This window comes from Trichosurus vulpecula, chromosome 6 (assembly GCF_011100635.1).
Source record: "Trichosurus vulpecula isolate mTriVul1 chromosome 6, mTriVul1.pri, whole genome shotgun sequence".
Lineage (NCBI taxonomy): Eukaryota > Metazoa > Chordata > Mammalia > Diprotodontia > Phalangeridae > Trichosurus > Trichosurus vulpecula.
The window spans coordinates 196,621,133-196,648,744 of NC_050578.1; the positions used below are offsets into that span (position 1 = coordinate 196,621,133).

General features: G+C 36.7%; 1 protein-coding gene across 2 annotated transcripts in view; it reads left to right on the plus strand.

Annotated features, from left to right (window-relative positions):
• RAB28 (RAB28, member RAS oncogene family) overlaps positions 1–27,612 on the plus strand; it is a 129,627-nt gene that overhangs the window by 10,071 nt on the left and 91,944 nt on the right. For both annotated transcript variants that reach the window (XM_036765545.1, XM_036765544.1), the window contains exons 3-4: positions 550–638; positions 18,343–18,472. In XM_036765545.1, coding sequence (XP_036621440.1) covers positions 550–638; positions 18,343–18,472 — 219 coding nt within the window. The remainder of the gene's footprint in view (positions 1–549; positions 639–18,342; positions 18,473–27,612) is intronic.

The following is a 27,612-nucleotide window of genomic DNA, read 5'->3' on the forward strand; positions in this document are numbered from 1 at the left end:
TTTTCTATTTAAAGTGTTTTTTATGTCACAGAAAACATACCTAATTGTATTGTTCTGTTTTCCTTTTTAGGGCTTTTGCTTTTTTTTGGTTGTCTTTTTTTCTGACTTTTGCATGTATGTGTGTATATATGTACATATATGTGTGAATACACATATTTGTGTGTATACACATTTACATATACATATATGTGTATATAAAAATCTGATTTTGTCCCATTTATGATATTACATTTTTCAGGAGGCATGATGTTTGGTGTGATATGAAGAATTTCTTAAAATTCTTAAAATTTCCTTGATCTTCCCTCCCATTATTTTGAGAAGATTCAGCTTCATTGGATTGGGGCAAAGTTGTAAGCACACAAATACCTACCATGATCTATTATGACAGATTTACCCCCGAACTTCAAATATCTCACTTCATGAATTTTCAGACTAGGGGAAATTGGGCTTAGTATTTGCTGAAGATATTTATTATTCTGTTGGAATTTGGTCAACACATACTACTTGTCATTTTATTTTTGCTCAATTTTATATTTATTTTTGTTTCAGGAAACCTTAATGTTACTCTGCAAGTTTGGGATATAGGAGGGCAAACAATAGGTGGCAAGATGTTGGATAAATATATCTATGGAGCACAGGTACAGTAAAATAGTGAAACTTAATAACTCAGTGTATGATAGTGAAAATTTTGCTTTTTAAAAAATTAAGTAATTGTTAAGAGCTTTATTTTGGTCAGAGAGGAGTGAAATTTTATTAAGACATTTCATATAGATTTGTATACAAATCTTTTCATTATGTATAGTAAAAAGATGTTGAAAGTATTTTTTTGGTGTTACGTATTATTAATATTTATGTATCTACCTTGTAATATTTGTGTATCTACTCTTAAATGTTTCTGGATATTCATGAGTTATAATGAATATAATCTTCAAGAATATGAGGTCCTATTCCCCTCTGCTGGCCTCCCTCCCCTCCCTTCCCCCCCCCCCACTTTCTCTCTCTGTCTGTGTCTCTGTCTGTGTCTCTGTCTGTGTCTCTCTCTCTCTCTGTCTCTCTGTTTCTCTCTCTGTCTCTCTGTCTCTCTCTCTGTCTCTCTCTCTCTCTCTCTCTCTCTCTCTCTCTCTCTCTCTCTCTCTCTCCCTCTCCCTCTCTCTTCTTACCTCTCCCTATCCCTCTCCCTCTCCCTCTCTCTCTCTCTCAGTAAACTCCATTGGCTTCCTTTTGTCTCCAGGATCAAATATACAGTTTTCTGGTTGGCACTCAGAGCTTTTCATAACCTAGCCCCCTCCTACCTATCCTATTTTCTTACAAAGTTACTTCCTGAGTTTTTGCTATCCCTCAAGGAGCTTACATTCTAGTGATGGAAACTACTTGTAAATAACTAGGTACATATAAGATACATACAGAGCAGATGGTAACCTGAAAGGTGTTTAATCCTATACTAGAAATAGTAAGAATCATTATATTACTAATAAGAATGCTTTGCATTTTTACAGTGTGTAACAGTGTACTAACTACTTACATTTACTTGTTGTAAAGGAAGAAAAAATTACTTTTTAGTAACTTCATTATGCCAAAAGCTATCTGCCTTGTCTGGATTGATACAGATAAGATAAAAAAGTATAAAAATGAAGTTCTAAATTATTTAACAGTAAAACTTTTTTTTGCATTTAATCCCAAATTTGTGTGTTCATCATATGCACTCTGAAGAATGATGTCTCATGTATGTTTGGACAAATTGCTGCCAATTTAAGTTCTTAAAAATGTGGCCAACTATTGGGTAGTACAGTGTACCTATTATAGTGGCTTTATGTTCAATTTCCCTTGAACACAAATGGTCTTTAGGAAAATAAATGATCTTTATTTTTTGTCAATTAAGTATTTGAACATGCTTTTTCCTTTCCCTCCATTTTTGCTTATCATACAGTTTTCTTCAATTTCAACTAGTCATATCTTTTTCAAATCATGTAATGATATAATGAGGCATTAGTTGTCATTTCCTTGGGATCAAGCCTTTAATTACCAAAGTGATCTCTAATTCTTTATTGAAGTTTGGTCCCTAAAGTAGGACAGACCTAGTTGAGACTTGTTACTTGAAGTTGGAAGCAATTTGAATTTCCACATATTATTCATAAGTACACAGTTAGGTCTAGTGTATTGTTCTTCATAGACTTGGTACTTGCAAAAAGTTGTTGCCTCTATAAGATATAGACAGGTGAATTAAATCTGGCATTAAAGCCATGTCTTAATTTTAAGAACTATTTCCACCCTTTTGTTTTACAGAAGCTGTACTGAGCATCTGTGTGTTAGTAATGTTAGTAATACTGTATTTAGACTTGAGTATAGTAACTCTTTTTCCCTTAGCATATTCTTTTATTCTGTTATCTATTTGGAATTTTACTGAAAAATCATTTTGCCATTTTTCTTGAGTAGTTGAGTATTATAAAACATGGGATAGTGGTCCCCATATAAAGGACCTGCCTTTATGAAAAGCTTACAAGTTAAGGTGGATCAAATGTGTCACACATTGGTATATAGATACCACCTCATTATCTTCATTATGAATTTCAGAATTGGAAAGGATCTCTTCAGTCACATCATTCAATGCATAGCCCTCAAAAAGCATCCCTGCTATCACATTTGTTGCTGTTGTTATTCATTTGTTTCTCAGTCATGGCTGACACTTTGTGACCCTGTTTGGGGTTTTCTTGGCAAAGATACTGGAGTGGTTTGCCAGCTCGTTTTACAGTAGAGGAAACTGAGAAGTGACTTATCCAGGGTCGTACAGCTAGTAAATGTCTGAAACTAGATTTGAACTCAGGAAGATGAGTCTTTCTGACTGCAGGCTTGGCACTCTATTCACCGTGCCACCTAGCTAAGATAATATAAGTCCAGTGCTTTGCAAACCTCAGAGAGCTATAGAAATGGTAGTTGTCATTATCATTATCATTATTACTGTCTAGGAAGTGGTTTTATATTTGTATTCCCAGCACTGAACACATAGTAGATGCTTAATAAATGCTTTTTGGTTGATTGGTCATCCATATTCTGTTTGAAGAACTACAATGAGGGGGATTCCTCTAACTTTTGAAACAGCCCATTTTATTCTTGGTTAGCTTTTGTTTTCCTGACAGGAGACCAATACATTTTTTTCACCACAAGTCCTTTGAAATTGTTTTGGATCATTTTATCAAACCGAGTAGTGAAGGCTTTCACAGTGATCATCATTACAACATTACTGTTACTGTGTATAAGGATTTCTGGTTCTTCTCATTTCACTTTGTATTAGTTCATATAGATCTTGCCATGTTTTTCTGAAACCACCCCTTTTTGTCATTTATTATAGTGCAATATTATTCCATCACAATCATATGCCACAACTTACTCAACCATTCCTCAACTGATGAATATCCCCTCAGTTTCTCATTCTTCGCTACCACAAAAAGAGCTGCTATAAATATTATTGTACATATAGGTCCTTTTCCTCCTTCTTTGATCTCTTTAGGATACAGACTCAGTAGTGGTATTGCTGGGTCAAAGGGCATATACAATTTCACAGCCTCTTAGGCATAGTTCCAAATTGTTCTCCACGATGTCTGGACCTGTTCACTCCACTAGCTGTTCATTAGTGTACCAAATTTTTCCTCATCCCCTCCAATATTTGTCATTTCTGATAGGTATATGATAGTTGCTTCAATTTGCATTTCTCTAATCAATAGTAATTTAGAGTATTTTTTCATATGACTATAGATAGCTTTGATATCTTCTGACAACTGTCTGTTTATATCCCTTGACCATTTATCAATTGGGGAATAGATTTTATTTTTCTAAATTTAACTCAGTTTTATACTCACTATATATTTGAGAAATAAAGCCTTTATCAGAGAAACGTGTAAAGTTTTTTGATACTACTTCATTATCTATGGTACCTTTCATCAAAATGTAGTTTCCTTGCTTATCTCTTTTAGTTAGGTCTCTTTTTGCTTTAGCTTTGTCTGAAATTATGATTGCTACTCCTATATTAGATTCTGTTTCAGCCTTTTAACTCTGTGTATGTTTTTCTGTTTCAGGTGTGTCTCTTATAAACAATATATTGTTGGATTCTGGTTTCTAATCTATTCTGTCTGCTTCCATTTTATGGATGAGCTCATCCTATTTGCATTCACAGTTAATGATTACTAACTGTATATTTCCCTCTATCCCATTATCTTCTGTTTCTTCATCTCACTCTCCTTTTGTCTCGTTCCTCCTCAAAAGTCTATTTTGCTTCTAGCCACTGTCTCCTTTAATCCACTCTCCCTTTTATCATTCCTCATGCCCCATCTCCCTTTTTTCTTATTCCCCTTCACTTTCTATTTCCCTATTGGATAAATTAGAATGAGATTTGTGGGAAGCAGGAGTCTAGAAAAAAAAACAACAAATTGGGAATTAGGAGACCAAGATTCAGGTTCTCATTCCTTTATTTACTAGCCCTATAACCTCAGACAAGTCACTTATGTTCCCTGGGTCCAAGTTTCCTTATCTGAAAAATGAGGGAGTTGAGCTGGCTGATTCCTAAAATCCTTTCAGCTCAAAATGTATTATTTAATTTGCCTAATTGTGGAAGTCTAATTTGTTAACACAGAAATTTCAGTAAAAAATTGTTAATATAGAAATCATAACGGGGAACTCTATTTGTCTAATGACATATAACATATGAAAATTAAACTTCAATACATTTTCTTTCACTTAAAATCATACTTTGAATTGGGTTCAATTAACCACAATTGCTTCAAATAATTATTTTTTGGCAATGTATAGATGCATTGTATCTGGTATCATTGTTGACATCTGGTAGATACTATTTGGCATATTTGTAGAAATTTCCCATATTTCTTTCAGAGTCTTTGAATTCCAAAAGAAATCTCCCATCACTTTTATCATCTATGACATATTATGGAGGAAATAAAATAGTCTATTCTTATCCTCTGGGTTGGTTCCCAAAAAAATGAATGTAAAGATTGATGGATTAGAATTAGCATGACCTGTGTTAGAGTACTTGATCTGCCACTTACAGTTTGTACAATTGTGGACAAAGAGTGCTGGACTTTGGAGTCTGAAAATCTAGTTTAAAATTTCTTCATATTCCACTTTACTAATGTGACTTATCTTCTCTGGGACTCAGTTTCTTTATCTGTAAAATGAAGGGGCTAGACCAGGTGATCTCTAAGGGCCCTTTTAGCTCTAAATTCCATGAATGAATGAATCTTACCCTCTTTTATAGGTGTAGAGTGTTCACGTGCTCTACTGTTTGTGATTCAGAATTTCTGCTAATAGAGGTAATAGAGGTAACCTCTTATGAAGTACGCAGGGGAGTTAACCAGAACCTACAGTGAAAACTTTTTATTTCCCTTCTTGCAGTGGAAAGAGCACTGGATTTTTAATCAGAGGACCTGGGTTTTAGTTCTAGATTTGTCAGTTATTACTTATGACCTTAGTAAGTTAACCTTTCTGAGCTTTAGTTTTCTCATTTGTAAAATGAATAGGTTGGATTAGGTGATTTCTAAGTTCCCTTCTAACTCTTAAACATATGAATCCTTACAATGCTTTTGTCCAAAGAGATTGAGCTTCAGGAGTTTATTGAGCAGTCTCATTCAACTCAGATTAGATTAACCTAAAATAAGTAAAAAGATACATTCTACTAAGAAGCAGTGCTAAGAATCGACACATTTACTGGTTAGAGTTCCAGAATTTAAGTTAACTTAAAATTTTCTAAGAGTTTCCAGAAATATGTTATAGGCTATTTTGCCTAGTGGTTAGGAGCAAATACACAGCTCATAGTGTTTTAGTGCTCTGTAACCTGTGGGTAACAGGCTAATAACAAGCCTCAGTTGGGATGCTTCATTTTGGTAGCTCTCTCCCTTTTGGCATCTAAGTGGTTTGCAAATACTGCTCAACTGACTTGCCATAAAACTGGTGAAGTAGAGTCATTTGTAAAGTGGAACACAGCTGCTGTTGTATGTTAGTATCCACACAGGTGCCTCTGCTGGTTTATCACTAACAAAAGAATTTAGTACTTTTATGGTAGCTTAAGACCAAATCAATCCAAAAACTTAGTTGCTAGAGACTCATTTCTCTCTCTCTTTAATACATATTTTTATGTAGTTGGGGTTTTGCCTATTTATAACTTATGCAGTTAAAAAAATCTCACTTAAGTATTAGTATTCTTTTTTTTTCTAGGTGCCATTTGTGATCCAAAGTATAACACCCCAATAATTAAAAAATAAATTAAATATTGTATAAGTTGCATATTTTAACTTGCATTTTAATGTAAGACTAAACTAAATTATGGATTATGGATGGAAACTGTTCTTAGCTTGCTGTTTTGGGAAGAGAATTTTTTTTTTGCCATCAACAAGACTAAATATCTAAGAACATGTACTAATAAAATTTACAATTATATCATGAATATTCTCTGTAATTCACAAATACACCAGTGCTTCTAAAGCAATGATAAATTATTACTGTTAGAAATAGGAAATACTTTGATTTAAACGTTTTATTGGGAGTAAGTCCTGGCTTTGTTAATAACTAGTTGTGGTAACTTACCTAATTACTTAGCTTTCTTGCACCCTAGTTTCCTTTTTCTGTGCCTTATGATCCCTAAGTTTTTTTTTTCAGTTCTCAAATTATGGGAACCTGTGTTTTCTGAGGTGGGTAGGAATAAAAGAAATGATGGTTTATCCTAGCTTGTCCCCTTTGGATAACAAAGCTTGCCATTATTGGGAGGCAAGACAGGAAAACTGATGGGCCTAGATTTAAATGTTGGCTATGTTATTTACTATCTGTGTGATTTTGGACAAATCACTTCTTTGGGCCTCAGTTTCTTCATCTGTAAAATGAGGGGGCTGAACTAACTGCCATGTAGGGCTCCTAATTCTAAATACTGTAATACTCTTTTTGTTTACTTGTTTTCTGTGCCAGAGTTGTAGCTGGATTTTTTTGGTGGGGATAAGTCAGCGTAACCCCAGCAAGCAAGAAATACTTGATAATTGAATCATTGGTTCATGTATCTGCAGTGCCAGATATTAGAAAGAATTGACGTTTTTGATGTTTGTTTTAAGAGCTAAAAGCCATTGGAATCTAAGTAAGTAGATCAGATGTTCAATTTGAGTGTCATGAAATTTAACATTTTATTACAATAAGTCTTAGGATAGAGATAGAGACTGGACCTCTGATTTCAGGGATGTAGGAAACTCCCACGTGAAGAAACACTTTTCCAGTGCAGGTCAGCACCTTCCCTTTAACTTAGAGTGTTAAAGAATTTTAGAGCACCGAAAGGGTAGGTGATTTGCCTAGGGTCACACAGCCATTATGTATCACAAATCATATATTAACTCGATTGCTTTATGTTGTGGAGACCATTTGTCTTTCAGTCAGTGTCATATTCTCTTTGTATTTGTAGGTATCAATATAAAATGAAGCATGGTATCTGAATGAACAGATGCTTGGTCAGGCAGATCCTGAATCTGAATGGAGGGGTGGATTTCTCCTTCTTGGTTTATGTTCTAATAAGTACATAATCCTGCCACCAAAACATTGGTTGTTTAGATCAGTGATTTTTCTGATTGTACCCCCAAGGTTTCAGGAAATATTTCTAGCCTGGAAATTGTGATCATACTGAACATATTTTATTTGTTTTTCTTACCTCCAGGTCTTACCTTATCCTGATCAGGAGTTGATTTTCTAGTGCCAAAAAAAAATCAGTATAAAAGGGTTCCATTACCTCAGAGTATAGTGCAAAGTTTATAGGTTGTGTATCTGGCTATTACTAGATAGATATGTCTTTGTCATTTAGAAAGTTGTACCCAAAATGTGGTGCCTAATCATTCAATATCAAACATGAGAGTTGTACTGAAAAGGCTTCTTTGGAATTGGGACCTCAAGATAATTTTTTTCCTGAAAATTTTATTGATGTCTTTTGTTTTTCTTCACCACAGATATTTCACAGAACCCCTTCTTCCCCACAATGAAAAGCAGTTAAGCAAAACCAGATCTATCAGCAAATACAACAATGTGCAACCATAACATCCTACTTTTCTATCCAGAGGGAGGTGTATTTTTCTTCTGTTTTCTGAACGTTGCTTTCAATCTAAGTTCAGCTGCTTTTTAGTGTGCTTTTCATTGTATTATTGTAGTCATTTTATATGTACATATGCATATGTATACACAAAACATATACACATTCTTCTGTTTGTACTTTTCTTTGCTCTGGAATAGTTTGTATAAATCTTTTCATGTTTCTCTGAATTCCTTCTATGTGTTGTTTCTTATGGTATAGTTATATTCTATTACATTTATAAAGAACATCATGTTCAGCTATTCCACAAATAGGCACCTATTCTCTCTCTCTCTCTCTCTCTCTCTCTCTCTCATTTTGTCTTTCTCTCTCTCTGCCCCTGCCATCCCCTGCTCTCTCCCCACCCCACTCCACAATTTGTTGTCATGAATACTTTGTTATATACGGGATCTTTCTTAGATCTCTTTTGGGTACATGCTTATTAGTGGAATTGTTGGCTCAGAGAATATAAATAGCTTACAGACTTTTTTCTTGAATAATTCCAAATTGTTTTCCAGAACAGTTGGACCAGATCATGCCATTTGGACCAAATACGTTGGTGTTCCTGTCTTACCATAGCCCTTTAAACTCTATTTCTGCCTTTATCATCTTTACAGATTTGAATATAAGGGGAAATCTTGAAATTGTTGTTTAATTTCCTTTTATTAGCAATTTGGAGTATTTTTTCATTAATGGCTTGTTATTCTTTTGAAAATTGTTCCTTTCCATTGATTGCCTATCTATTGGAAAATAATTCTTGGCTTTGTGTATTTATGTCAGTTTTCTATATGTCTTAGATAGCTTTTATTAGAAATATTTAATGCAAAGATTTTTTCCCCCACTTCATAGTTGGTTACAGCCTAGGTTTATTGATTTAATTTGTATACAATATTTTAAAATTTAACATAGTCAAAATTGTCTATTTCATCCTTTTGTGATCTCTTTCATTTGGTTATGAAGTCTAGCCTTGAGTACAGATCTACAAAGCCATGTTCTTCCCTTCTCATCTAATTTCAAAAGGATATAAAATTTTATTTTTAGGTCATTCAACTTTTTTTTGTGGTGCGTTGCGCAGGATGTAACATAAATTTATTTTCTGCCAAACTGCTCTTTAGCTTTTCCAGCAGTTCTTGTAGAATAGGGAATCTCTTTTCCAGTTGTTTGTCTTCTTGGGTTTTTCATTAATTTGCCCATCAATCAATGAGCACTCATTAAATGACCCCATGGGCTAGGAACTGTGCTGTGCTGAAGGGAAACCAAATAAAAATATAATAATCTTAGCCCACAAGGAGCTTATATTCTACTGGAGATGTAAGGATGGGTACAAGAGGTTTACCAATAACTAAATGGAGGTTATACTTGGAGTTACAGCAGGGTACAGTAGAAGAAGCTGACTCTGCAGTCAGAGGACCTTGTTTTAAACCCTACTTCTGATGTGTAGTACCTTTATGACCTTGGTCAAGTCATTTACCCTCCCTGAGCCTCAGTTTCCTTATCTGTAAAACTGAGAAAAGATTTTCTTAAATGAGCAATATAAACAATTAGAAGAAAATAATGTAGAATGGGAGAGACGAGATATCTTCAGGAAAATTAGAGATATCAAAGGAACATTTCACGCAAAAGTGGGTATGATAAAAGACAAAAATGGCAGAGACTTAACAGAAATAGAAGAGATTAAGAAGAGGTAGCAAGAATACACAGAAGAACTATACAAGAAAGGTCTTAACATCACCTGTAACCACAATGGTGTAGTTACTAATCTAGAGCCAGGCATTATGGAGAATGAAGTCAAGTAGGCCTTAGGAAGCATTGCTAATATGTTGTAAGGCTAGTAGAGGTGATGGAATTCCAGTTGGGCTTTTTAAAATCCTAAAAGATGATGCTGTTAAAGTGCCCCAGTTAATATACCAGCAAATTTGCAAAACACAACAGTAGCCACTGGATTGGAAAAGATCAGTTTGCATCCCAAACCTAAAGAAAGGCAGTGAATGCCAAGGAATGTTCAAATTACTGAATGATTGTGCTCATTTCCCACTCCAGCAAGGTTATGCTTAAGATTCTGCAATATAGGCTTCAGCAATATGTTGAATCGAGAATTATCAGAAGAGTAGGCTGGTTTTTGAAAAGACAGAGGAGCTAGAGACTAAATTGCCAACATTTGCTGAGAATGCAAGGGAGTTCCAGAAAAAAATTTATACTTCTGCTCCATTGACTACATTAAAGCATTTGACTGGATCACAACTAAATGTGGCAAGTCCTTAAAGAGATATGACTACCAGATCATCTTGCTTGTCTTCTGAGGAACCTGTGTGTGCACCAAGAAGCAGCAGTTAGAATCAAACATGGAACAATTGATTGGTTTAAGATTGGAAAAGGTGTATAACAAGGCAATTTATTTAACATACGCAGAGTACATCATGCGAAATGCCAGACTAGAAGAATCAAAAGCTGGAATTAAGGTTGTTGTGGGAAATATCAGCAATCTCAGATATGCAGATGATACTGTTCTGATGGCAGAAAGTGAAAGAATTAAGAAGCCTCTTGATGAAGGTGAAAGAGGACAGTGTAAAAGCTGGCTTGAAGCTTAACATAAAAAAAAACCCAAGAACTTGGCAACTGGTCCCATCACTTTCTGGTAAGTAGAGGGAGAAGAAATGGAAGCAGTGTCAGATTTTATATTCTTGGCTCAAAGATCACTGCAGATGGTGATTGCAGCCATGAAATTAAAAGAAGCTTGCGCCTTGGAAGAAAAGCTGTGCAAATCGGGACAGCATACTAAAAAGAAGAGACATCACCTTGCCAAATAAAAGTCTGTATAGTCAAAGCTAGTTTTTCCAGTGGCAATGTATGGCTGTGAGAGTTGGATTACAAGGAAAGCTGAGTGCGACAGAATCAATGCTTTTGAATTGTGGTGCTAGAAAAGACTTTTGAGAGTCCCTTGGATAGCAAGGAGATCAAGTCAGTCAGTACTTAAAGAAATTAATTCAGGCTGTTCACTGAAAGGTAATACTGAAGCTGAAACTTAAATACTTTGACCACATAATAAAAAGACAGGACTCATTGGAAAAGACCCTGATGTTGAGGAAGATTGAAGGCAAAAGGAAAAGGGGATGGCAGAGGATGAGATGGATAAATAATGTCATGGAAACAGCAAACATGAACTTGGACAGACTTCCAGAGACAGTGGAAGAAAGAAGATCTAGTATGCTATGGTATATGGGCTCACAAAGAGTCTTACATGACTGAATGACTGAGCAACAACAATATATCATAATACATCCATAATGCAATCCATAATACAAACATACATAAGACAGAAATAGGAAAGTTAGGTCACATGGTAGGCTAAGGAGAAAAGATAATGAACCCTATTTGAATATGTTGATCTTGAGATATCCATGGTATATCCAGATGTGAATGTAAAAAAAGTAGTTGGAGATGAGGGCTGAATATGTAGCTGTAGAATTAATCTTCATAAAGAAAATAGTTGAACCTATGAGCTGATGAGCTCACTAGTAAAGAATCTAGATCAGGGATGGGAATCCTGCAGTCTCACCCCTGGTAGATAGATATATCCACATGTATAGTTTTACCCATATATAGAGGGTAAGACACAGGTGATGACTCTGTCAGGGAGATTGAGACTTTCTGGCCAAGATGGCTACAAGAATAGGAACAGACTCTTTAGCTTCTGTGTAATTCAGCAAAAACCTTAAATTTACATGAGATTGAATAATTATTAAGAAATCTAATGAGAAACTACAATAAGTGACTTTTTTCACTTCAGAATTTTTCCAAAATTCAGCTAGAAGTACACAGGTAGTAGAAAAGAAAGCCATTAGAAAAGCCAGGGTAGGCAAACAAAGAAGCAAACAGTTTCCCAATGTGACCAGAGGTATGCCAGAGATATGTTGTTCTCTATATAGACTCGGCAAATGTAGAGGTTTCTTCCAAGAAAGCCCCAGGGTGATGGGAAACCCACAGCAATGACCTTGGAAGCCATCTGGAGGGGGTATTGACCATTGCAGGCCAGCAGCACTTTGATTGGGATAGCCCAGATTCCCCAGCAGCCTGAGCATCCCTCTGATATGCCAGAGAGGGCCCCAAAGATGCAGTAGTCTTCAGAGATATGGAGGTGGCCTAACTCTAGGAGCTAGAAGTCTTTTTTGGAGCTCAGGTAACACAGAGCGAGACCACGAAGACCCCAATCCAAAAGTACAGTGGTGGGAAGAGCTTGGCCCTGTTACCCAGTAGTTAAGGAACTAAAGTTGTAGAGATAAATAAATGAAATGACTCAAATAAGACACTAATGTAAGAGATTATTATAGACCTAGGGATGCCCCAAAATAATTCTGAAATACCTGTTAGCAGAGAATGAAAGGAAAAAAAATGGGTTTTCTAAAGGGACTATATGAGTGCCCAGAAGAAATGTTGCAAGAGAGAAGAAAGGAAACCAAAGCTTTGGAAGAAAGAATTAGAAGGAGAATAATAGCTTAGAAAGTGGTAAACCTTACCTGAGTAACTCTCTGAAAATTAGAATAGATAACATAGAAATGAATGACTCTATGAGACAGCAAGAACTAGTATAACAAAATGAAAAGATTGAAAAAATTAGAAAAACACAATTTCCAATACAAAAAAAAATACTGAACTAGGAAATAAGAGTCAAGGAGAGATAACTTAAGAATCAATGGAGTCCCTGACAGCCATGATTTAAAAAAAATCTTGGACAATGTATTTCAAGAAATCAAATCAAAATTACCCAGAGCTGTTTCAAACAGGGGACGATGTGAAGATAGAAATAATCCACCTATTACCTATTGAAAGACATTTTAGAAGGAAAAAGAAGGTCAGAGGTCAGGACCAAAAAAGACCCTGCAGCTTCTAGTGAAAACAAGAGGAGATCTTAGAATATAATTTAATATTCCAAAAGACAAAAGAGAGAGACTTATAAACAAAAGTAACTTGCCTGCAAAGCTGACTACAATCTTGTAGGGGGAAAATGGATCTTTAAGGGAATAGAGTGCCTTCAAACACTCCTAACGAAAAGATTAGAGCAGAGTAGGAACTTTTAAATGTAAGCATGAGTCTGGAGAAACATGAAAAGGTAAAATTATTTGAGAAATCAGAAGGGGTATGATGATGTAGTGCTGGTACTCTATTTGTGAAGAAGAAACAAGTGTCCTTGCAGAGCCTTAATGTATTCAGAGGATATTGATGGGGTTAAATAAAAAAAAATTGGAGGACCTAGGAGTCTATTGTTTCTGTTTCTAAGATTTAAGAGCGGAAACAGAAGGTAGGGTAAACCCAGGAGTACACTTGTATAGAAAGGAGGAATGGGGTCGAACTTGCAATTTCTCATGATAGGGATACCAGAGAAGAAAGAGTATAGAAACATGGAGGAAGGAACGAGGGAATAGGCATTGGATGAACCTCACTCTTACCTAAAATAGAGAAAGGAGGGTTCAACACATACACATACAAATAGTTTTTGTAGAAATATATAAGACTCAACAGGGAAACAAGTGGGGTTAAAAAGAGGGAGAGGGAGTGGGAGAAGATTAATGACAGGGGTGATGACTTTCTAACTTTCTCCATTGGAGTTTAGCAGAAGTCAAACAAGAATGAAGAAGGCAGATTGTGGGAACAGTCCAAAGTTTAGATTTGGAAAGGGATGAATGGGGGATAGGACAGAGGGTTAGACATTCAGGCCTGGTTCAAGGGCAAGTGTAAAGTTGAACCAGTTAAATAAATGACCAAGATTTGAAGGTATGAACTTGAGGCAAGAACCGGAATGAAAAAAGAAATGAAAGAGTTGTCTGGCCTGGCAAAGAGGGGTAGAGTGATTGGAAATTGCTATGAGTAAGGAGGAGAGGCTTAGTAGGGGTGAATGAAACACCGGGAGAAATGGAAAGACAGTAGAAAAAGCAGTGGGTTTAGAGGCAGAGGATCTGGGTTCGAATTCCATCTCTTGACAATTACTACCTGTGTTATCTTGAAAGTTCAACCTTTCCAGCTTTATGTCTGTGATCTTCTGATCAGAGAAAGAAAATTCAGACAGATGTATTTATTGTAGAATTAAAATGCTTGTGGATGACATTGAGATCAAAGGAATGAATATCCTTTTGTGTGATTGAATTAGAGTGCATGTGCAGATCATAGGAGTTGGAGAGACTGATGAACTGGGAAGAAGTTCCTAAGTTAATAAAACAAAAATTGGTGGCAAAAAGAAGGAGATTATTTTGAAAGCTAATACGTATTTTGAGGTTATCACTGATCTTTACCACTGAGAGTGTGTGTTCATTATATGTTAGAGCACTCCACCTTGTGTATTATTTTTTAAATAAAATGGAAGCCAGAAATAGATTAGATAGCTGATGTAGTAAAATAGTCCATCAGAAACAGTATAGATAAGGTGGAAATTCAGGGTATACTTGAATGCCTAAAGTTAACAAAAGACAAACACAGTTATAGAATTAGGAAGTGCTAATTAGACACATATATTGCAGAAAAAAAACATGAGCCACTGAGGACCAGTCATGGAGCTTGCATTATGAGTAGAGTCACCACTGCGAGGTATTTGACAACGAGTTGGATAGGAGTCAGTAATATATCTATACATGCATGCATAATGATGGGATATATTAAGGGATGTGATAAGGAAGATCCAGGAAACTTTGGATTGTTTAGATAGCTATTAGAAAATTATATCTCTTCTTTGAAAGAGGATATAGAAAAACGAGATGGTTTTGGGAAGAAACAATAGAAGTGACTAAAGAGAAGGAAAATAGGACCTTTTAGGAAAGATTAAGGAATCAAGTTTTTGTTTACTCTGGAAAAATGAAGACTTATCATCACGGGTGTGTGTGTGTGTGTGTGTGTGTGTGTGTGTGTGTGTATGTGCGTGAAGGTTTGCTGAGGTGGAAGGTATGAGGTTATTTGCCATAAGCAGAGGATCAAACAAAAATTGGCTTAAATGGCAAATAAAAAAATTTAGTCACTGAAATAGATTGCTGAGGGAATTTATGGACTATTCAGCCATGGGAGATGTTTAAAATACCATCAGCAGATAGTTATTTGTTGGGTAGTTTTGACATTTAGCTGTATGAAGTGTATATTCGTTTACTTCTTTGCATATTTTACTCATTTTTTTAATTTAATATATTTAGTTTTCAGCATTGATTTTCACAAGAGTTTGAATTACAAATTTTCTCCCCATTTCTACCCTCCCTCCCATCCCAGATGGCATGTATTCTGGTTGCTCTGTTCCCCAGTCAGCCCTCCCTTCTGTCACCCTACTCCCCTTCCGTCCCCTTTTCCCTTTCTTTCTTGTAGGGCAAGATAAATTTCTATGGCTCATTGCCTGTGTATCTTATTTTCTAGTTGCATGCAAAAACTTTTTTTTTTTTGTTTTTGAACATCTGTTTTTAAAACTTTGAGTTCCAAATTCTCTCCCCTCTTCCATTCCCACCTACCCTCCCTAAGAAGTCAAGCAATTCAACATAGGCCACATGTGTATCATTATGTATAACCCTTCCACAATACTCATGTTGTGAAAGACTCATTATATTTTGCTCCTTCCTAACCTATCCCCCTTTATTGAATTTTCTCCCTTGACCCTGTCCCCTTTCGAAAGTGTTTGTTTTTGATTACCTCCACCCACATCTGCCCTCCCTTCTATCATCTCCCCTTTTTTTTTATCTACTTCTTCCTCCTTCTTTCCTGTGGGATAAGATACCCAATTGAGTATGTATGGTATTCCCTCTTCAGGTCAAATCTGATGAGAGCAAGATTCACTCATTCCCCCTAACCTGACTTATCTTCTCTTCCTACAGAACTGCTTTTTCTTGCCACTTTTATGCGAGATAATTTACCCCATTCTGTCTCTCCCTATCTTGCTCTCTCAATATATTCCTCTGTCATCCCTTAATTTTATGTTATTTCTTTTAGATATCTTCCCTTCATCTTCAACTCACCCTGTGCCTGCTCGCTCTCTCTCTCTCTCTCTCTCTCTCTCTCTCTCTCTCTCTATATATATATATATATATATATATATATATACACATACATATATACATACATACACACTCACATATACATACACACACACACACACACACACACATATATATATGCATATTCCCTTCAGCTAGCTACCCTAATACTGAGGTTTCATGAATCATACACATCATCTTTCCATGTAGGAATGTAAACAAAACAGTTCAACTTTAGTAAGTCCCTTGCAATTTCTTTTTCTTGTTCTTTTTCTTAATTACCTTTTCATGCTTCTCTTGATTCTTGTGTTTGAAAGTCAAATTTTCTATTCAGCTCTGGGCTTTTCACTGTGAAAGCTTGAAAGTCCTCTATTTTATTGAAAGTCAATATTTTGCCTTGGAGCATGATACTCAGTTTTACTGGGTAAGTGATTCTTGGTTTTAATCCTAGCTCCATTGACCTCCGGAATATCGTATTCCAAGCCCTTCGATCTCTTAATGTAGAAGCTGCTAGATCTTGTGTTATTCTGATTGTGTTTCCACAGTACTCAAATTGTTTCTTTCTGGCTGCTTGCAGTATTTTCTCCTTGATCTGGGAGCTCTGGAATTTGGCGACAATATTCCTAGGAGATTTCTTTTTTGGATCTATTTGAGGAGGTGATCTGTGGATTCTTTCAATTTCTATTTTGCCCTCTGGCTCTAGAATATCAGGGCAGTTCTCCTTGATAATTTCTTGAGAGATGATATCTAGGCTCTTTTTTTGATCATGGCTTTCAGGTAGTCCAATAATTTTTAAATTGTCTCTCCTGGATCTATTTTCCAGGTCAGTGGTTTTTCCAATGAGATATTTTACATTGTCCTCCATTTTTTCATTCCTTTGGTTCTGTTTTATAATATCTTGATTTCTCATCAAGTCACTAGCTTCCACTTGCTCCAGTCTAATTTTTCAGGTAGTATTTTCTTCAGTGGTCTTTTGGACCTACTTTTCCATTTGGCTAATTGTGCCTTTCAAGGCATTGTTCTCCTCATTGGCTTTTTGGAGCTCTTTTGCCACTTGAGTTAGTCTATTTTTTAAGGTGTTGTTTTCTTCAGTATATATTTCAGCATTTTTTTTGGGTCTCCTTTAGCAAGTCATTGACTTGTTTTTCATGGTTTTCTCACATCCTTCTCATTTCTCTTCCCAATTTTTCCTCTACTTCTCTAACTTGCTTTTCCAAATCTTTTTGAGCTCTTCCATGGCCTGAGACCAGTTCATGTTTTTCTTGGAGGCTTTCGTTGTAGGCTCTGACTTTTTTGACTTCTTTTGGCTGTATGTTTTGGTCTTCTTTGTCACCAAAGTAAGATTCCAAAGTCTGAGACTGAATCTGAGTGCGTTTTTGCTGCCTGGCCATATTCCCAACCAACTAACTTGACCCTTGAGTTTTTCAGCGGGGTATGACTGCTTGTAGACTAAAGAGTACTATGTTCCAAGCTTGTTGTCTTTGGTGTTTGTGGGTTGAGAAGTCTGGTAACTGCTGCAGCTCACTGATTCAGGGCGCTAGGGCACGCTCTGCCTGCCTCCTGGTCTGGTTGGTCTGCATTGCCCATGCTGGGCTGTGCTCTGCTCCGCTCCGCCCTGCTCTGCTCCCAGCTCTGTGCGGGATAGACCTCACCCAGAGACCATCCAGGCTGTCTTGGGCCGGAGCCCTGCTTCTGTCTGCTATTTTGTGGGTTCTGCAGTTCTAGAATTGGTTCAAAGCCATTTTTATAGGTTTTTGGAAGGACTCAGGGGGAGCTCACGCTAGTCCCTGCTTTTCAGCTGCCATCTTGGCTCTGTCCCCATATTTTACTCATTTTACTGTAGTTTAACAGACATTCTAAGAATCTTATAAAGTGGACAATCTTTATGTACTTTTTGTAAAATCCATGTAATCCATACTTTTATCTGTATAGTATTTTGTCACACCTTTGTGACTTTGAGAAAGTCACTTAACATCCTTGGATTTCGGTTTCCTCATCTGTAAAATGTGTTACTTAGATAACCTCTGAAGGTCTTATATAGCTCTAAATCTATGTTCTTAAAATAATTCAGGATTATGCAGTAGTAGGTGCTCACTTGGACTGTATTCGGTTTAAAATCTTTCCTGGAACTTTTGTATGGTGACATCTGAGATCCTGTAGAAGTCAACTTGTTAGGAATAACTTTAATGTATCTTGCTTATCTACTGACAATTCATAGTTTATAAATATGCTGTAACTCTTTTGCAACAGGGAGTTCTCTTGGTATATGACATTACAAATTACCAAAGCTTTGAGAATTTAGAAGACTGGTATAACATGGTGAAGAAAGTGAATGAAGAGTCAGAAACACAGCCATTGGTGTCCTTGGTGGGCAATAAAAGTAAGTGATTTTTAAATACTAATTTATATATAATAACATTTTCTTTACTTATAATAAGTACAGCAAAACCAATAGTTTTATTTATGAAAGAATAGTTAAGATACTTGGATACCTTTATAGAAATATAACCTTCATACAATTTTCGGATTGTAAGAACTGAAAATATCCTTTGATGTGTACAGTTTTTTCAGCAACTGTTATGGTTGGTTGATCATGTCATGACTACTTTAACCAATTCTGTTAAGGTAAGTGCAGTACTGACAGTGTTCACTTAGGCTTCCTGAGTTCTGAACATGCAATATGGACTATTAAGAACAGCAACAGAGGTGCAGATTTTGTGACTGCCTGACAGCTTGTATACTCTGCCTCAGAGAGTTTTTGAAAGATTTCATTTCAGAAGTGATTCTTTGCCTTAGGGAAGGAGGTAGTTACATTTGGAGGTCTGATACATACTGTTTTCCCACATTTTCATTGTTTTCTTTGGTAAATTTTGGGGAATTTGTATTAAAATACTAGATCATTCTTCTGCAAGTGGATTATTCTGGGTGCAGGAGCAAGTGGTGATATACTGCATTGGAAGATGAAAATTCTGGCTAAATAATTTTTTGGAAATTATTTTCAAGGTTGAAATGTGGTATGTGGGAATTCGAAGCTATTTTCTCTTTTATACTCAGCAGTAGAGTGCTATCATATTCCATGTCCTGAAACCTGAGACGCTAGAGAAAGAGTTTAAGGGTGAAGACTATAATGTAGTTGTTCAAGGTTTAATTTTGAGAGGACAGTGGCCTGTTGCTCTCCATCTCACTTGAAGTTAGAACAAGAAGAAATTTTAGCATGAGGGAATTAGGTTTAGGTGTAAGGAAATATTTCCTGCCAGTGAGAGTTGTTAAATATTTGAGTATGTTACCAAGAGAATTATCTTCTCCAAAGGCCTTTTTAAAAAAGTAAGTTATTTGTTGTGGAGTGGTGCAAGTACAGTTCTTTCTGAAGACAGGACCTAAGTTCCTCCTGTTTTTATTATTCTGTGAATTTAGATAGATATAGGTACATTAAAATGGGGTAGGAGAAAATGGAGAGAAAATTTATTTTATTTCTAACATAAGAACTTCCCATAATTGAGATAAAAATTTGCTTTCTAGAAAATAATTTTGCCCATCCTGTCATGGTTTGATTTGGGTAGAAAATTTTGTTGTTTTTATAAAACTTTAGCCAGTTTTCTTTGCATTATACAGGTACTATTTGTATTCTTCCTCCATCTGCTTTCTCTGGAACCTTTTTTATAACTGAGTAAAATGATTGTTAATCAGTTTACTACAGTCCCTTTTATTAATTTATTTTGAGGCAATCCGGGGTAAGTGACTTGCCTGGGGTCACACAACTAGTAAGTATCTAAGGCCAAATTTGAACTCAGGTCCTCCTCACTTCAGGGCTGGTGTTCTACCCACTGCACCACCTAGCTGTCCCTACATTTTAAAAATGATAGTAAGTTTAGATGACTTTTTCTTTATCCTGTCAGCATGCCAGTCTCCACTTTAGGCCATCTTCTCATAGTCCCAGCCTCAGTCATTATGTATGACTGAACTTGTAGTGCAGTAGAACCCTTTTCTGTAATCTTTTGGGAAAATGTTCAGAGGATGAAGACTAGGGAGAGTTTTGTTTTAATTGTTCTCATAATCTGATCACCATCTGGGTAAGGGATAAATATTCCCTCCTCTTTCAGGGTGCATTGGCACAGTTATTTATATATATTATCTTATTTATTTATGCTGTGCTCTGAGGCATCTAAGCATTGGTCACTGTCAAAGACAGGATATCAGACTAGATGGACCATTGGTCTATTCTGGTGTTGCGATTCCCAGGTTTTAAAAACAAATATTTATACAATGAATGTGAATTTATGCAAAAATACACTTATATATTGTTTGAGAATGCACAAAAGTCCAGCATTTTCCCATAGCTGTGTTAGCTGTAACCCCTTTCTTGTGTGTATTACAATAGGGTCTTTCAGTTTGAGATCATATAACAAAGCATGCAGTCACATAGAATGGCACTATGTTAAATGAAGAGATTCTAGAAGAAAATTCAGTCCCTTTCTACTAATTTACTGCATAGTCTGTCATTATGCCTAATATCCCATGTTCTTGTAATGAAAGATCCTTCAATTAAAGTAATTAGGACCATAGCTCTGAGTTTCCTGAATAATGTGTGATTTGAATTTCAAACCTGAGGTTATGTTAGAATGTGCATATCTTTTTCTTAAAGGAAAATTAATTTTATATGAAAAATGTAGACAGTTGGACTTAAAGCAGTAGAAACATGGAAAACCACATATAGCTTTATTCTGTTTTCATCACTATTGAAACAGAATCAGGTTTTCCAAGCGTGGTTTGTATTTAATTTATACTGTTCTTGGCAGCCTGAATTCTAGAAAATAAGTGTTAAAAGCTAATATATTTCGTAGGTACTAGGAAACATTGGTAATAGTAGGCAGGAATTTTTAGCCTAATTAAACATGTTTACATGATTACATGGATAAGTCAGAGAAAAAAATGGCATAAACCATTTGCTCTAGACAATTGATTTCCTCATTGCTTTATTAATTTCCCAGGTTCATTCATGTCTCTTTACTTTTGCTTACATGGTTTTGTCTACTTGGAGCTCTGTCACCTCCTCTCCACTTGTGTAAATCTTAGGTTTTGTTCAAGGCCCAGCCCAGGTTCTGTTTCCTCTATTAGGTTGATTTTCCTTGCCCTTCCTTGGAATCCCATACCTCTGATTGCCTTTTACTCTGTTACTTAGCATATGCTACTGTATGTTACTTTTTATGTATATATCCCATTTCACCAAACAAGACTGTACTATAGTGCCTTCCAGGGTAAGGACCTTGACTTTGACAAAGATCAAAAGAGATGAGTGCTTTGCAGACCTTAAAGAAGTACTATATAAATACTTTAAAAAGCAATACATTTTTAAATAATTCATGTTAAATATCAACATTGCTTTAAAAATAACAATACAATCTTTTATGCTCTCAGGGACTAGCACAGTAACCTTAGAAATAATAGATGCTCAGTAAATGTCTGATGATGATAATGATTAAACAGGTGGTTCCTCCAGAAATTGCTTCTTTTTAAAATTTACTTATTTGTTTTTCAACATTCACTTCCATATGCTTTTGAGTTTTAAATTTTCTCCCCTTCCCTCCCCTGCACCTTCCCCAAAAGGGAATGCAGTCTGATGTAGGCTCTACATATACATTCACATTAAAATACTTTCACATTAGTCATGTTGTAAAGAAGAATTAGGACCAATGGGAGGAACTACAAGGAAGAAGAAAGAAACCAAAAAAACAACAATAAAAAAAAGAGAATAAATAGTATGCTCTGATCTGCGTTTGGACTCCATAGTTCTTTCTCTGGATGTGGACAGCATTTTCTATCATGAGTTTTTTGGAGTTGTCTTAAATCCTTGCATTGCTGAAGTCTGGTGAAAGTTAGTCATCTCATGATGTGGCTTTTATTGTGTACAATGTTCTCCTGATTCTGCTCCCTTCACTCAGCATCAGTTCGTATAAGTCTTTTCAGGTTTTTCTGAAGTCCATCTGCTCTGCATTTCTTATAGCACAATAGTATTCCATTGCATTAATATACCACAACTTATTCAGCCATTCCCTAGTTGATGGGCATCACCTCAATTTCCAATTCTTGGCCACCACAAAAAGAGCTGCTATAAATATTTTTGTACATGTGTGTTCTTTTCTCATTTTTATGATCTCTTTGGGATACAGACCTAGAAGTGGTATTGCTGGATCAAATGCACAGTTTTATAGCCCTTTGGGCATAGTTCCAAATTGCTCTCCACAGTGGTAGGATCAATTCACAACTCCATCAACAATGCATTAGTGTTCCAGTTTTCCCACATCTTCTCCAGCATTTATCGTTTTCCTATTTTGTTATGTTAGCCAAGTCTGATGGGTGTGATGTGGTACCTCAGAGTTGTTTTGATTTGCATTTCTCTAATTAATAGTGATTTAGAGCATTTTTTTTCATATGACTGTAGATAGCTTTAATTTCTTCATGTGAAAACTGTCTGTTCATATCCTTTGACCATTTATCATTTGGGGAATGACTTGTATTTCTTATACTTTTCTAGTACCTGGATAGGGCCTGGTGATTTTTTCTTGTGGGGAGGGGTTCTGATTCTAGGACCAGCTCTCTATCCAGTGTACTACCATCTAGATAAGTTTCTTGAGGACAAGGGACCTTGATGTACTCTTTGTATTCTCCATGAGAGGCAATTTGGTAGTATAGATAGTGAACTGTCTTATAGGAAGATCTGAGTTCAACTCCAGCCTCAGGCATGCACTTGTGTGATTCTGGCTGAGTCATGTAACTTCTCATTGCTCTAGGCAGTTTTCCAAGACTTAAGTTGCAGAAAAATTGCTGGTATTGGGAAAGGGAATTCCCTCACCTGGGATTCTCTGTACCAATAAAATCACAGGTCCCTCCCTATTCCTCTTGTGTATGCCTTGCACATTAGTACATAATACTATTTTGATCTGGTATTTTTCCTTGTGACTGAAGTATATTTTGATATTTATGCATTCTGTTGTGGTTAGAATTTATAGAATTGGCACTTGGTAATCCCCCTAGTCTCCCACCCAGCCATTGGTAGTAACCAATCAATCAGCAAACATTTATTGAGCATCAACTTATTGCCAGGCAATGTGCTAGGCATTGGGGATGTAAAGATAATAAGGAAGCAGGGACTGCTCTCAAGGAGCTTCTGTTGGGGGAGACAGTATACACATATATAAATATATACAGAATAAAATACAAAATATATGCTAGCTGAGGGATTCAGGAAGTTGGTGGTTGGAGGGGGTCAGGGAAGGCTTCATGTGCTCTCTTCATAGAAGATAGTCCTTTAGCTGGTTCTTGAAGGAAGTAAGGGATTCTACCAGATAAAATTGATGGAATGTATTCTAGATATTGGAGATAGTGAAAAGATCCAGATTAGAGTTGGGAGCTGTAATGCTGTATGTGAGGAGCAGAGTGAAGTCCAGTTTGGATGAGTTGTATAGGGCAAGAAGGGAAATGGTGTGTTATGAGGCTGGAAAGACAAGTTGAGCTTTCAAAGCCAAGTGATGGCATTTATATTTGATCCTCAAGGCAATAGGGAGCCACTGAAGTTTGAAAGGAGGAGCGAAATGTGCTTAAGGAAAGTTACTTTGGCAGCTGAGTGGAGAATGGATTGAAGAAGAGAGAGACTTAAAGTAGGCAGACCAATTAGAAGGTCAGAAATAAATCCAGGTGAGAGGTGATGAGGACCTGAACTAAGGTGGTGGCTGAGTAAGTCAGGAGAAGGGAATGCAAGTGAGAGATTTTGTGGAATTAGAAATGGCAAGATTTGTCAATTAATTAGATATATGGAGTGAATGAGAATGAGGAGTTGAGGATAATACTCAGGTTGTGAAGGTGAGAGACTAGAAGGATGGTGGTAACCTTGACATAGACTGGAAGAGGGGTAGGTTTGAATAGTAATAGAGACTTTTTGAATATACTGAGTTTGTGATATGTATGAGATGTGCATTTTTAAAAATTTATTTAATTTATTTAATATATTTAGTTTTCAGCATTGATTTTCACAAGAGTTTGAATTACAAATTTTCTCCCCATTTCCACCCTCCTGTGCACTCCATGATGGCGTATATTCTGGTTGCCCCATTCCCCAGTCAGCCCTCCCTTCTGTCACCCCACTCCCCTTACATCCCTTTTTCCTTTCCTTTCTTGTAGGGCAAGACAAATTTCTACTCCCCATTGCCTGTATATCTTATTTCCTAGTTGCATGCAAAAACTTTTTTTTTTGTTTTTGGACATCTGTTTTTAAAACTTTGAGTTCCAAATTCTCTCCCCTCTTCCCTCCCCACCCACCCTCCCTAAGGAGGCAAGCAATTCAACATAGGCCACATGTGTATCATTATGTAAAACCCTTCCAGAATATTCATGTTGTGAAAGACTAACTATATTTTGCTCCTTCCTAACCTATCCCCCTTTATTGAATTTTCTCCCTTGACCCTGTCCCTTTTCAAAAGTGTTTGTTTTTGATTACCTCCTCCCCCTATCTGCCCTCCCTTCTGTTTTCCCCCCTTTTTTATTTTCTTCCTACTTCTTTCCTGTGGGATAAGATACCCAATTGAGTGTGTATGTTATTCTCTCCTCAGGTCAAATCTGATGAGAGCAAGATTGACTCATTCCCCCTCACCTGCCCCCTCTTCCCTTCCAACAGAGCCGCTTTTTCTTGCCACTTTTATGTAAGATAATTTACCCCATTCTATCTCTCCCTTTCTCCCTGTCTCAATATATTCCTCTCTCATCCCTTAATTTGCTATTATTTTTTTAGATATCATCCCTTCATATTCAACTCACTATGTGCCCTCTGTGTGTGTGTGTATATATATATATTCACACACATACATATATACGTACATACACACACACATACATACACACACATACACACACATACACATATATGCATATTCCCTTCAGCTACCCTAATACTGAGGTCTCATGAATCATACACATCATCTTTCCATGTAGGAATGTAAACAAAACAGTTCAACTTTAGTAATTCCCTTGTGATTTCTTTTTCTTGTTTACCTTTTCATGCTTCTCTTGATTCTTGTGTTTGAAAGTCAAATTTTCTATTCACCTCTGGTCTTTTCACTGAGAAAGCTTGAAAGTCCTCTATTTTGTTGAAAGTCAATATTTTGCCTTGGAGCATGATACTCAGTTTTGCTGGGTAGGTGATTCTTGGTTTTAATCCTAGCTCCATTGACCTCTGGAATATCGTATTCCAAGCCCTTCGATCCCTTAATGTGGAAGCTGCTAGATCTTGTGTTATTCTGATTGTGTTTCCACAATACTCAAATTGTTTCTTACTGGCTGCTTGCAGTATTTTCTCCTTGATCTGGGAGCTCTGGAATTTGGTGACAATATTCCTCGGAGTTTTCTTTTTGAGATCTTTTTAAGGAGGTGATCTGTGGATTCTTTCAATTTCTATTTTACCCTCTGGCTCTAGAATATCAGGGTAGTTCCCCTTGATAACTTCTTGAAAGATGATATATAGGCTCGTTTTTTGATCATAGCTTTCAGGTAGTCCAATAATTTTTAAATTGTCCCTCTTGGATCTATTTTCCAAATCAGTGGTTTTTCCAAAGAGATATTTAAAATTGTCTTCTGAGTCCCTGCTTTCCAGCCACCATCTTGGCTCTGCCCCTGACATAGCCATTTTGAAATGTCCAGTAGGCAGTTGGTGATACTGGTCTGAATTTTAGGAGAAAGGGCTATAGATAAACATGTACAGACATAGATATGTGTGTGTACATATATATATATATGTGTGTGTGTATATGAATTATTTACATAGAGATGATAACTTAAAACCATGGAAGCTGATGTTGTCTCCAAGAGAAAAAGTGTAGAGTGAGAAGAGCAAAGAAGGCCATGACAGAGCTTTGGAGTCTACCCACAGTTTGGGGGTGTGATATGAATGGATGAGTCAGAAAAGGAGGCTGAGAAATGGTCAGACAGGTAGGAAGAGCACCTGGAGAAAGTAGTTAGGAAAACTCAGATGAGAGAAAGTATCTAGGAACAGGGGGCCAGCAGTGTCAAATGTAGTAGATAGGTTCAGAAGAATGAGGTTTGAGAAAAGACTATCAAATTTGGGAATGAAGAGATCACTGGTAATTTTGATGAGAGTGGTTTCAAATAAGTGATGTCAGAAGTCAGCTTGCAAAGAATTGAGAAGTGAGAGGAAGTGGAGGCCATGGCCAACTTTTTCCTAGGAGTTTAGCTGAGAAAAGGTGGCGTGATAAAAAACAATAGCTTGAGGGGATGGTAAGGTATCTAGTGATGGTTTTTTGATGATGGGAGAAATTCAGCATGTTTGTAGCAAACGGATCCAGTAGATAGGAAGAGATTGAAGGTTAGAGGTGGGAGACAATTGAAGGGACATTCTGAGGAAGATGGGAGGGAGTGGGATTAAGGGCACATTTAGAAGGGTTGACTTTGTGGAAGAGAAGAACCATATCATTATTTGAAACTGGAGTAAAGGAGGAGATAGGGATAATGTTAAGAGATTTTGAGATGGAGAGAAGGAAAGAAGAGAGAGCTAATGGTCAATGATTCTGTTTTCTCAATAAGGGTATAAGGTGAGGTTCAATGGTGAGTGGATGAAAAAGAGGTGAGGTGTGGCAGGTGTAGGGAGAAAAATTTTGGGACAGACTGAAGGGAGTGAGAGCAGAAATCCATTAGGGAGATTTAAAAGATTTGTCTTGTAGTAAGGGCCCAGGTGAAGTCAAATAACAAATGTGTAGTGGATTCAATTGGCTCGTTTGCATGCCTTCTTCTAGCTCTATTTGGTAATGTGAGTAGAAGCTTAAGAAATGAATGGTAGGAATAATACAAAGTTGGCATTTGCTAAAGAATGAGCATCAGTAGCACAAGAGGGCAAGGGATCCAAGAGTAGGGGACAGGGTAGAGTTGAACTGTTTATCTATAGAGTCCAGGTTGGGCAGGGATGAAAATGAAGTCATAGCAGTGGTAATCGTCTAAGAAAGTATTGAAACCTAAAAGATTTGCAGGTCACATTGATAACAAAGAATAGATTTAGGAGGCAAAAGAAATACAGAGGGATCGAATGATAGGTGATAATGAGAGAAAGGTCAGTTTTTTTCATCATTAAAGTGGAAAACTTGGGGATGGTAGTAAGATCTAGAGTCGGACAATCTCCTTGTGACTGAGGTTGAGTGGAAAAGTATAAATCATGGTATTTGGAGAGATTGAGTAACTGAGAGGTTAGGGCAAGGGTGAAGAACCTATGGCCTTGAGGCCACATGTGGCCTTTTAGGTCCTTGGGTGTGGCCTTTTGATGGAGTCCACGTTTTACAGAGCAAATCCTTTTATTAAAAGGATTTGTTCTGTGAAGTTTGGTTTCAGCCAAAGGGCTGCACTTGAGGACCTAGAGGGCCACACATGGTCTTGAGGCTGCAAGTTCCCCACCCCTGGGTTAGGGTGTATGAGGGAGCCATCAATGTGTTTGTTAAAGTCTCCTACTATAAAGGCAGGAGCTGGAAA